The following is a 12,561-nucleotide window of genomic DNA, read 5'->3' on the forward strand; positions in this document are numbered from 1 at the left end:
TACAAAAGGATCCAGAGGGGCAATTTTTTCACTCAAAGGGTGGTGAGTGTCTGGAACGAGCTGCCAGAGGCAGTAGTAGAGGCGGGTACAATTTTGTCTTTTAAAAAGCATTTGGACAGTTACATGGGGAAGATGGGTATCGAGGGATATGGGCCAAGTGCAGGCAATTGGGACTAGCTTAGTGGTATAAACTGGGCGACATGGACATGTTGGGCCGAAGGGCCTGTTTCCATGTTGTAACTTCTATGATTCTAACTTCTATGAAGTCTGTGTTTCATTCCAGTAAACCTACGCTGCACTCCCTCCAAGGCCAATATGTCCTTCCGATTATCCTCGTAAATCTGCTCTGCACCCTCTCTAGTGCAATTACATCCTTCCTGTAATGTGACCAGAACTGTGCACAGTACTCAAGCTGTGGCCGAACTAGTGCTTTATACAGCTCCAGCACAACGTCCCTGCTTTCATATTCCATGCCTCGGCTAATAAAGGAAAGCATTCCGCATGCCTTCTTAACCACCTGATCGACCTGTCCTGCTACCTTCAATATACTGGCATGGATTGAGAATTGGTTAACAGACAGAAAACAGAGAGTAGGAATAACAGGTTCTTTTTCAGGTTGGCAGGCAGTGACTGGTGGGGTACCGCAGGGATCAGTGCTTGGGCCCAGCTATTCACAATATATATCAGTGATTTGGATGAGGGAACCAAATGTAATATTTCCAAGTTTGCTGATGACGCAAAACTGGGTGGGAATGTGAGTTGTGAGGAGGATGCAAAGAGGCTTCAAGGGGACAGAGACAGGCTAAATGAGTGGGCAAGAACATGGCAGATGGAATATAATGTGGAAAAATGTGAAGTTATGCACTTTGGTGGGAAAAAAAAATGCAGTGTATTTTTTAATTGGTGAGAGATTGGGGAATGTTGATGTTCAAAGGAACCTGGGTGTCCTTGCACACCAGTCACTGAAAGCGAACATGCAGGTGCAGCAAGCAATTAGGAAGGCAAATGGTATGTTGGCCTTTATTACAAGAGGATTTGAGTACAGGAGCAAAGATGTCTTACTGCAATTATATAGGGCCTTGGTGAGATCGCACCTGGAGTATTGTGTACAATTTTAGTCTCCTTACCTAAGAGAGGAAACACTTGCCAGAGAGGGAGTGCAGTGAAGGTTCACCAGACTGATTCCTGGGATGGCAGGACTGTCGTATGAGAGATTGAGTGGACTTGAGCTATATTTTCTAGAGGTTAGAAGAATAAGAGTTGATCTCATGGAAACATACAAAATTCTTAAAGGGCTCGACAGGGTCGATGCAGGGAGGATGTTTCCCCTGGCTGAGGAATCTAGAAGTAGGGGTCACAGTCTCAGAATAAGGGGTGGGCAATTAACGACTGAGATGAGGAGAAATTTCTTCTGAGGTTGGTGAATCTTTGGAATTCACTACCCCAGAGGGCTGTGGAGGCTCAATCATTGAGTACATTCAAAATAGAGATAGATAGATTTCTAGATATTAAAGGCATCAAGGGGTATGGGGATGGTGCAGGAAAATGGGGTTAGGAACATAGGAACAGGAGTAGGCCATTCAGCCCCTCATGCCTGCTCCGCCATTTGATAAGATCATGGCTGATCTGTGATCTAACTCCATATACCTGCCTTTGGCCCATATCCCTTAATATCTTTGCCAAAAAGCTATCTATCTCAGATTTAAATTTAGCAATTGAGCTAGTATCAATTGCTGTTTTGCAGAAGAGAGTTCCAAACTTCTACCACCCTTTGTGTAGAAATGTTTTCTAATCTCACTCCTGAAAGGTCTGGCTCTAATTTTTAGACTGTGCCCTCGACTCCTAGAATCCCCAACCAGCGGAAATAGTTTCTCTCTATCCACCCTATCCGTTGCCCTTACTATCTTATAAACTTCGATCAGATCACCCCTTAACCTTCGAAAGTCCAGAGAATACCACCCCAATTTGTGTAATCTCTCCTCGTAACTGAACCCTTGAAGTCTGGGAATCATTCTAGTAAACCTAGGCTGCACTCCCTCCAAGGCCATTATGTCCTTCCGAAGGTGCCGTGCCCAGAACTGCTCACAGTACTCCAGGTGCGTTCTAACCAGGGTTTTGTATAGCTGCAGCATAACTTCTGCCCCCTTGTACTCCAGTCCTCTGGATATAAAGGCCAGCATTCCATTAGCCTTATTGATTATTTTCTGCACCTGTTCATGACACTTCAATGGTTATGTACCTGAACCCCGAGGTCCCTTTGGACATCCACTGTTTTTAACTTTTTACCATTTAGAAAGTACCCTGTTCTATCTTTTTTGATCCAAAGTGGATGACCTCACATTTTTCATCTACACTGCTTACAATGCCACCAATCTTTGTGTCATCGGCAAACTGAGATATGGGACTTTCTATGCCTTCATCTAAGTCGTTAATAAATATTGTGAATAATTGAGGCCCCAAGACAGATCCCTGCGGGACTCCACTAGTCACATCCTGCCAATGTGAGAACCTACCCATTATCCCTACTCTCTGTCGCCTTTCGCTCAGCCAACTTCCTAACCAAGTCCGTACTTTTCCCTCGATTCCATGGGCTTCTATCTTAGCTAACAGTCTCTTATGTGGGACCTTATCAAATGCCTTCTGGAAGTCCATATAAATAACATCCATTGACATTCCCCTGTCCACTACTTTAGTCTCCTCTTCAAAAAATTCAATCAGGTTTGTCAGGCACGACCTACCTTTCACAAATCCATGCTGGCTCTCTCTGATTAACTGAAAATTCTTGGTGTTCAGTCACCCTATCTTAATTATAGACTCCAGCATTTTCCCCACAACAGATGTTAGGCTAACTGGTCTATAATTCCCTGGTTTCCCCCTCTCTCCTTTCTTAGAAAGCGGAGTGACATGCAGTTTTCCAATCCAGAGGGACAGTTCCTGAATTTGGAGAACTCTGAAAGATTATAGTTAGGGCATCTGCAATGTGCTCACCTACTTCCTTTAAAACCCTGGGATGGAAACCATCTGGTCCTGGGGATTTGTCACTCTTTAGTGCTATTATTTTCTTCATTACTGTTGCTTTACTTATATTAATTTTATCGAGTCCTTGTCCCCGATTCAGTATTAGTTTTCTTGGGATTTCCGGCAGGCTATCCTCTTTTTCTACTGTAAATACTGACGCAAAGTAATTGTTCAACATGTCCGCCATTTCCCCATTGTCAATGACAATATCCCCACTTTCAGTTTTTAAGGGGCCAACACTGCTCCTGACCACCCTCTTTTTCCGAATAGAATCATAGAATCATAGAAGTTACAACATGGAAACAGGCCCTTCGGCCCAACATGTCCATGTCGCCCAGTTTATACCACTAAGCTAGTCCCAATTGCCTGCACTTGGCCCATATCCCTCGATACCCATCTTCCCCATGTAACTGTCCAAATGCTTTTTAAAAGACAAAATTGTACCCGCCTCTACTACTGCCTCTGGCAGCTCGTTCCAGACACTCACCACCCTTTGAGTGAAAAAATTGCCCCTCTGGATCCTTTTGTATCTCTCCCCTCTCACCTTAAATCTGTGCCCCCTCGTTATAGACTCCCCTACCTTTGGGAAAAGATTTTGACTATCGACCTTATCTATGCCCCTCATTATTTTATAGACTTCTATAAGATCACCCCTTAACCTCCTCCTCTCCAGGGAATAAAGTCCCAGTCTGTCTAACCTCTCCCTGTAAGTCAAACCATCAAGTCCCGGTAGCATCCTAGTAAATCTTTTCTGCACTCTTTCTAGTTTAATAATATCCTTTCTATAATAGGGTGACCAGAACTGTACACAGTACTCCAAGTGTGGCCTCACCAATGCCCTGTACAACTTCAACAAGACATCCCAACTCCTGCATTCAATGTTCTGACCAATGAAACCAAGCATGCTGAATGCCTTCTTCACCACCCTATCCACCTGTGACTCCACTTTCAAGGAGCTATGAATCTGTACTCCTAGATCTCTTTGTTCTATAACTCTCCCCAACGCCCTACCATTAACGGAGTAGGTCCTGGCCCGATTCGATCTACCAAAATGCATCACCTCACATTTATCTAAATTAAACTCCATCTGCCATTCATCGGCCCACTGGCCCAATTTATCAAGATCCCGTTGCAATCCTAGATAACCTTCTTCACTGTCCACAATGCCACCAATCTTGGTGTCATCTGCAAACTTACTAACCATGCCTCCTAAATTCTCATCCAAATCATGAATATAAATAACAAATAACAGCGGACCCAGCACCGATCCCTGAGGCACTCCGCTGGACACAGGCATCCAGTTTGAAAAACAACCCTCGACAACCACCCTCTGTCTTCTGTCGTCAAGCCAATTTTGTATCCAATTGGCTACCTCACCTTGGATCCCATGAGATTTAACCTTATGTAACAACCTACCATGCGGTACCTTGTCAAATGCTTTGCTGAAGTCCATGTAGACCACGTCTACTGCACAGCCCTCATCTATCTTCTTGGTTACCCCTTCAATTGGTTTTGATATCCCTTGCAAGTTTCTTTTCATAGTCTTTTTGTAGCTCTTACTATCTGTTTTGTGACCCTTTGTTGATCTTTGTATCTTTCCCATTCGCCAGGATCTGTGCCATTTTTTGCCTTTTTGTATGCCCTTTCCTTATGTCTTATACTGTCCTGTACCTCTTTAGTTGTCCATGGCTGTTTTTTTTGGCAAGTAGAGTTCTTTCCCCTCAGGGTTATAAACCGATTCTGTATCACGTTAAATGTTTCTTTAAACATTTCCCACTGATCATCAGTCGTTTTACCCATTAACAGATTGGCCCAGTTTACTGTGGACATTCTCTGTCTCATCCCATTGAAGTCGGCCTTGCCCAAATCTAGAATCTTAGCAGCTGACTCACTTTTTTCCCTTTCAAACACTACATTGAACTCGATCATGTTATGATTGTTATTGGATAGATGTTCACGCACAGTTAAGCCGTTAACTAAATCTGGTTCATTACTCATTACTAAATCTAGTATGGCTTGCCCCCTTGTTGCCTCCAGGACGTACTGCTGTAGAAAACTATCCTGGACACACTCAAGAAATTCACTACCTTTCTGACAGTTGCTAGTCTGCTTTCCCCAATCTATGTGAAGGTTAAAGTCCCCCCATTAAGACCACTATGCCTTTCTTACACGCTTGTCTAATCTCTGCATTTATACAATCTAGCACTTCTGAGCTGCTGCCAGGGGTCCTAAACACAATTCCCACTATAGTCTTAGATCCTTTCCTATTTCTCAATTCAACCCATAAGGTCTCTGTTGTCTGCTTACCTCTCGTTATATCCTCCTTTATCATTGAAGTGATTTCATCTCTAATCATTAAGGCTACTCCTCCCCCTCTTCCATTTTCCCTGTCTCTCCTGTGGACCTTGTAACCCGGTATATTTAGTTCCCAATCCTGACCATCCTGCAGCCAAGTCTCAGTAATAGCTATCATGTCATACCCTCCAATTTGAATTTGAACCTGTAGTTCATTTAATTTATTCCTTATACTCCATGCATTTGTATATAGAACTTAGTTGGTCCACACAACCTAGCCTGACCTTCAGCTTTGATGCTGGGTTAAATCGCCTTACGCCTTCTAGTTTTCACTTTATCTGTAGTGCCTAAAGTACACTTTCTTTCTGCTGCTCTACGCTTTTCCCTTTCACTTGTTCTCGAACAACTGTTTGTACTATTTGTATTGTAAATTTCCCCTGGGTCTTCCCCTCTCTTGCTGCTCTCAACTTTACTCCCTTCTGACTCCCCTCTCAGGTTCCCATCCCCCTGCCACTCTAGTTTAAACCTTCCCCAACAGCACTAGCAAACACCCCCGCGAGGACATTGGTCCCGGTCCTGCTCGGTTGTTACCCGTCCCGCTTGTGCAGGTCCCACCTTCCCCAGAACCGGTCCCAATGTCCCATGAATCTAAATCCCTCCCTCCTACATCATCCCTGCAGCCGCGCATTCATCCTGTCTATTCTCCCGTTCCTATACTGACTAGCACGTGACACTGGTAGTAATCCTGAGATCACTACGTTTGAAGTCCTGCTTTTTAATTGATCTCCTAACTCCTTGAATTCACCTTGCAGGACCTCATCCCTTTTTTTAACCTATGTAGTTGGTACTGATATGGACCACGACTACTGGCTGTTCACCCTCCCTCTCCAGAATGTCCTGCAGTCGCTCTGCGACATCCTTGACCGTCGCACCAGGGAGGCAATATACCATCCTGGAGTCACATTTGCGGCCACAGAAAACGCCTATCTGTTCCCCTTACAATTGAATCCCCTATCACTATAGCCCTGCCACTCTTCTTCCTCCCCTCCTGTGCAGTAGAGCCACCCGTGGTGCCACAAACTTGGCTCTTGCTGCTTTCCCCTGATAAGCCATCTCCCCCAACAGTATCCAAAGTGGAATATCTGTTTGAAAGGGAGATGGCCCCAGGGGACTCCTGCTCTACTTCCCTAGTCCTTTTACTCTGCCTGGCGGTCACCCATTTCCTTTCTGCCTGCATAATCTTTACCTGTGGTGTGACCACCTCACTAGACGTGCTATCCACGATAGTCTCAGCATCACGGATGCTCCACAGCGAATCCACCCACAGCTCCAGCTCCGAAATGTGGCTAGCCAGTAGCTGCAGCTGGACACACTTCCTGCACACATGATCGCCAGGGACACTGGTCGTGTCCATGACTTCCCACATAGTGCAGGAAGAGCATATCACGGGTGCGAGCTCTGCTGCCATGACTTGCCTTAGATTTACCCTGCGTTCACCTCTCAGACTCTCCTCCCGCTCTCGGTGTCTCCTTTTTATACTGTCCTCACCTCTCGGATTCTCCTGCCTCACCTGTGACGTCACACAGTAGTTCTCTCTTGTTGCAGGTCTGCTGCTGCTTTTATTCCCCACTCTCAGTCTTCTGCTGCTCAGGTCTGCCACCGCTCTTCGGAAAAAGTTAGGAAAAGCAAGCCAAAGCAGCAACTCCTTCCCCCACTTCATCAAACTCCCACACGGGTTGAGGTAGATAATCAGCCATGATCTTGTTGAATGGCGGAGCAAGCTTGAGTGGCCAGATGGCCTACTCCTGCTCCTATTTCTTATGCTTGATGGACTGTGTTTCTGTACTGCAATACACTGAGAACTTTATAATAATCACCAGGATTGCAGGGCTCTCTACAGGACTATACTTACGAAAAGATGGACAGAGAAAGACTGGTCGGACTATCCAGCCTGTCCCATTCAGCCACGTTGCAACTTAGCAACACAACCTCCAATACTCTGCACCCCCCTGTGAAGTCTCCTGGGAGAGGCAAAAAACAAGAAAAAAACCAAGGCCAATTCGGGGGAGGAGAATACTGTGAAATTCATCTCCACCCCACCCCCCAAAATCCCCGGAAGGCGATCAGAAAGACGTTCCAGGAAATAATACTGACCACGAGATATATCACCCACATCCCAGATTTTGTTCACAGCAATATCCACATCCAGTACCTGGTCCAGTTCCCTTTTGAACATTTGCAGTGAATCTGCATCAGCCAGAACCTATTCCAAAGGTCAATCATCCTCTGGGAAAAGAAAGCCCTTCTGATATCTAACTTAGTCCTATGCTTCCATAACTTGTACACATGTCCCTTCGTTCTCCCTAATTTACCTAATTCAGGTAACCTGTCCTCATAGAATCATAGAATTGTTACAGCACAGAAGGAGGCCAATTGAGCCTGTGCTGGCTCTTTGTAAGAGCAATCCTGTTAGTCCCATTCCTCTGCTCTTTCCCCATAGCCCTGCAAATTTTTTCCCTTCAAGTATTTATCCAATTCCTTTTTGAAAGCTACGATTGAATCTGCTTCCACCACCCTTTCAGGCAGCGCATTCCAGACCACAACAACTCCCTGTGTAAAACATTTTTTCCTTTTCGCCATTGGTTCTTTTGCCAATCACCTTAAATCTGTCTCCTCTGGTTCTCGACCCTTCTGCCAATGGGAACAGTTTCTCTCTATCTACTCTTAGACTCCTCATGATTTTGAACACCTCTGTCAAATCTCCTCTCAACTTTCTCTGCTGTAAAGAGAACATCCCCAGCTTCTCCAGTCTATCCACATAACAGAAGTCCCTCATCCCTGAAACCATTATAGTAAATCTCTTCTGCACCCTGTCTAAGGTCTTCACATCTTTCCTAAATTGCGGTGCCCAGAATTGGACACAATACTCCAGCTGTGGCTGAACCAGTGTTTTATAAAGTTCAACATATCTTCCTTGCTTTTGTACTCTATGCCTCTATTTATAAAGCTCAGGTTCCCATATGCTTTTTTAACCGCTTTCTCAACCTGCCCTGCCACCTTCAAAGATTTTTGCACATATACCCCCAGGTGTCTCTGTTCCTGCACCCTCTAGAATTGTTCCATTTAGTTTATATTGCCTCTCTTCATTCTTCCTACCAAAATGTATCACTTCGCATTTCTGTGCATTAAATTTCATCTGCCATGTGTCTGCCCATTTCACCAGTCTGTCTCTGTCCTCTTGAAGTCCATCACTATTCTCCTCACTGTTTATTACCCTTCCAAGTTTTGTGTCATTGCAAATTTTGAAATTGTGCCCTGTACTCCCAAGTCCAAGTCATTTATACATATATCAAGAAAAGCAGTGGTGCTAGTATGGACTCCTGGGGAACACCACTGTACACCTTCCTCCAGTCCAAAAAACAACCGTTCACCACTACTCTTTCCTGTCACTTAGCCAATTTCGTATCTGTGCCGCCGCTGCCCATTTTATTCCGTGGGCTCCAATTTTGTCGACAAGCCCATTATGTGGCACTTTATAAAACGCCTTTTGATAGTCCATATACACCACATCAACTCCATTGCCCTCATCAACCCTCTCTGTTACCTCATCAAAAACCTCAATCAGGTTAGGTAAACACGATTTGCCTTTAACAGATCCCTGCTGGCTTTCCTTTATTAATCCGCACTTGTCCAAGTGAGTCTTAATTTTGTGTCGGATCATCGTTTTTAAAAGCTTCCCCACCACCGGGGCTAGACTGACTGGTCTCCAGTTGCTGGGTTTATCCTTACATCCCTGTTCAAAAAAGGGTGTAACATTACCAATACTCCAGTCCTCTGGCACCACCCCCATAATCTAAGGAGGATTGGAAGATTATGGCCAGCACTTCTGCAATTTCCACCCTTTCTTCCCTCAACAACCTAGGATGCATCCCATCTGGACTGGGTGATTTATCTGCTTTAAGAACAGTCAGCCTTTCTAGTACCTCCTCTATCAATTTTTAGCCTGTCCAGTATCTCAACTACCTCCCCTTTCACTGTGACTTTGGCAGCAGCATCTTCCTTGGTAAAGACAGATGCAAAGTACTCATTTAGTACCTCAGCCATCTCCCTGCCTCCTTGAATATATCTCCTTTTTGGTCCCTAATCTGCCCCACTCCTCCTCTTACTACCCATTTACTGTTTACATGCCTATAGAAGACTTTTGGATTCCTTTTTATGTTAGCCACCAGTCTAGTCTCATACTCTCTCTTTACCCCTTATTTCTTTTTTCACTTCCTCTCTGAACTTTCTATATTCAACCTGACATCTGTCATATGCCCCCTTTTTCTGCTTCATCTTACTCTTTATCTCTTTCGTCATCCAGGGAGCTCTGGCTTTAGTTGCCCTAACTTTCCCCCTCTTGGGAATGATCCTAGATTGTACCCGAACCATCTCCTCTTTAAAGCCGCCCACAGTTTGATTACAGTTTTGTCTGCCGATCTCTGATTCTAATTTACCCGGGCCAGATCCGTTCTCCATGTACACAGCCTTGTCCCTTCATAATTTTACTTAGTTCAATCAAGTCTCCCTGTAGTCTATGCTTTTCTAGAGAAATAGACCCAGCTCTATGAGCCTATTGTAATGCCTAAGGGTTTTTAAACTAAGTTTTAATCTAGTGGCTCTCCATGGAATCATTTGTAGGGCCTCTTTATCTCCCACCGTGTGAGGGGATCTGAACTCGACACCGTATTATCGACGGGGCCTAACCGGGGTCTTGTATAGACAATCTATCCCAAAAATAATAGGTTTAGCAGGTAAAGGTATCCGGTCAAGTGGACTGCTGAATAAATTTCAAATTGGGCTGGAATATAAAGTACCATGATTACATGTGTTGGGAGCTGCTTATGCAAGCCTTTCACACACCACTCACGAACAAATGTGTGTGTATGTAAGGTGCAGTTAGCATATCCTTAATAATTTCTAAAATTATACCAGACTGATCATTGGATAGCGTAGTCCTACTTTTTGGAGATTTTTAACTGTAAACATCATTAACAATTCATGCTCCTTTTAAAGTTTTTTTGTGTTTACATTTCTTCTTAAAGATTCTATTAGAATGCAAGGTTTGCTTTTAATATTGTGGCTTGGGATTTTTACACTACCATAATAGGATTTCTGTGTTGAAAAAGATTATGTTTCCAAGTGAAATTATAGGGCTGCTGTTATTCTTGTGTTGTAAATGTGATGCTTTTTGAAACAATTATATTGACATTCCAGCCATTTACTGCATTTGATTGGAAAATGCAGCAAAACTGCCCTTTGAAGTGTACTTGTCAATCATTAAGCTTGTTTTCATTTTCAGACGCTGACCAACCGACTATAGTTTTAGCATTTTCTGTTTTTATTTCAAATATCCAGGATTCTGTTTTTCTTTTGATTAGAATGATCTAGTGAATAGGGAAAGTCTAGGAGTGACTAGGGGTTTCATCAGTTTGAAATTGTCACTGAGGGTGAGTAGAGGAGTTAGGAAAAATTTATTTACACAGGTTTGTTGGAACATGGAATGCTTCGTCGCATATAAGTCATTGATTCATTTAAAAGAAAATTGGATTATTATTTAAAGCAGGGGAAGATTTAGGGCTATGGAGGGAAGACAGTGCCATTAGTTTTGGATTACTTTAGCACACAGCTGGCACAGATTCAGTGGCCCAAATAGCAGCCTTTTGTGCTGTAAACTTCTATCGATCTGTGTTTCCAACTTAGCTGCAATCTGTGCATCTCCTGATAATGATGGACTGACTTTTTTTTTGCAGTGTCTGGGAGATGTGAAGTGAGGTTGGCTGGGACCTAGACTGAACTATCTGTGCATAGACACGACTATTTCTACAACTTCAGGATGAATGGGGATATGCCTCATGTTCCCATCACCACACTTGCTGGGATTGCTAGCCTCACTGATTGTAAGTACTGAATCTTTTATTGTTTACCATTCTACTACAGGCTTCTAAAAGTGTAATGTTCCTGTTGCAGTTCTACAGTTTGAATATAATTTATTTGAGGCATGATTGGAGCTGATACTGCATAGCAGTTTCCATTACAAAAGTCTTTACAGTGACAGTTTTAAACACACATAAAAACGTGATTCAAATTAATTTTCATTTCTGGGACCTCACTATGCCAGTTTATTACATAGTAATAGATTTTATATTTGTGCAGTTTTTGCTCAACTTTTTTTATTCCTGCTTTTTGTTGTAATTGCAATATATGATTAATTGTTGTACAAACATTGAGTCATCTAAGACCCAATTTTGATATATCAGCACATCAGTTATGTACTTAATATAATACAAACAAATTCTGAACTCCTGGTACCTTTGTGTTGAAGTGACTTCTGTAGTTTGATGGCTGGGGTCACATGGTGTGCTGTTTTGCTTTATCACTAAATATGGGTGATGCAGCCATCCATCATATATTTTGACAGTACAGATTGTGTTTGGTGAAGGTGATTTAAGGCTGACTTTCTCCTGTTGACACTGGATATCATCGATGCCATTCCAAGCGGTGCCGAGGACTGAAGTATTTTTAAGTAATACTTAAATAAAAGTATTGGTAGAGCCAGCTGGTGCCAGGTGCACCAACTGGGATTTTCAGAAATCTCCTGTACCATAATAAGAAAGGGAAGGTCTGCAGGTTTTATAGCAGGTAGTGGTTTTTTTTAGTGAACCTAGGTCCCTAGTATAGTTAACATTTTCTAATTTCAACGTAATTTAAAAGGGGTAACTAAGCTAAGGCAAGTCATGGCAGCAGACCTCGCACCCGTGATATGCTCCTCCTGCAAGATGTGGGAAGTCATGGACACTACCAGTGTCCCTGCCGACCATGTGTGCGGGAAGTGTGTCCACCTGCAGCTACTGACCGATCGTATCTCGGAGCTGGAGCTGCGGGTGGACTCACTGTGGAGCATCCGCGATGCAGAGAAACTCGTGGATAGCACGTTTAGTGAGTTGGTCACACCGCAGGTAAAGGGTATACAGGCAGGAAGTGAATGGGTGACCACCAGGAAGAGTAAGAGATGCAAGCAGGTAGTGCAGGGGTCCCCTGTGGCCATCCCCCTCTCAAACAGATATGCCACTTTGGATGCTGTTGGGGGGGATGACTTATCAGGGGAAGGCAGCAGCAGCCAACTTCCTGGCACCACGGGTAGCTCTGCTGCACAGGCTGGGAGGAAAAAGAGTGGCAGAGCTATAGTGATAGGGGACTCAATTGTAA

At 43.8% G+C, this 12,561-nt stretch overlaps 1 protein-coding gene across 1 annotated transcript in view; it reads left to right on the forward strand.

Annotated features, from left to right (window-relative positions):
* nipblb (NIPBL cohesin loading factor b) overlaps positions 1-12,561 on the forward strand; it is a 690,432-nt gene that overhangs the window by 103,455 nt on the left and 574,416 nt on the right. The window contains exon 2 of the mRNA XM_067977852.1: positions 11,106-11,252. Coding sequence (XP_067833953.1) covers positions 11,189-11,252 — 64 coding nt within the window. The 5' untranslated portion in view covers positions 11,106-11,188. The remainder of the gene's footprint in view (positions 1-11,105; positions 11,253-12,561) is intronic.

Source organism: Heptranchias perlo, unplaced genomic scaffold, assembly GCF_035084215.1.
Source record: "Heptranchias perlo isolate sHepPer1 unplaced genomic scaffold, sHepPer1.hap1 HAP1_SCAFFOLD_182, whole genome shotgun sequence".
Taxonomy (NCBI): Eukaryota; Metazoa; Chordata; class Chondrichthyes; order Hexanchiformes; family Hexanchidae; genus Heptranchias; species Heptranchias perlo.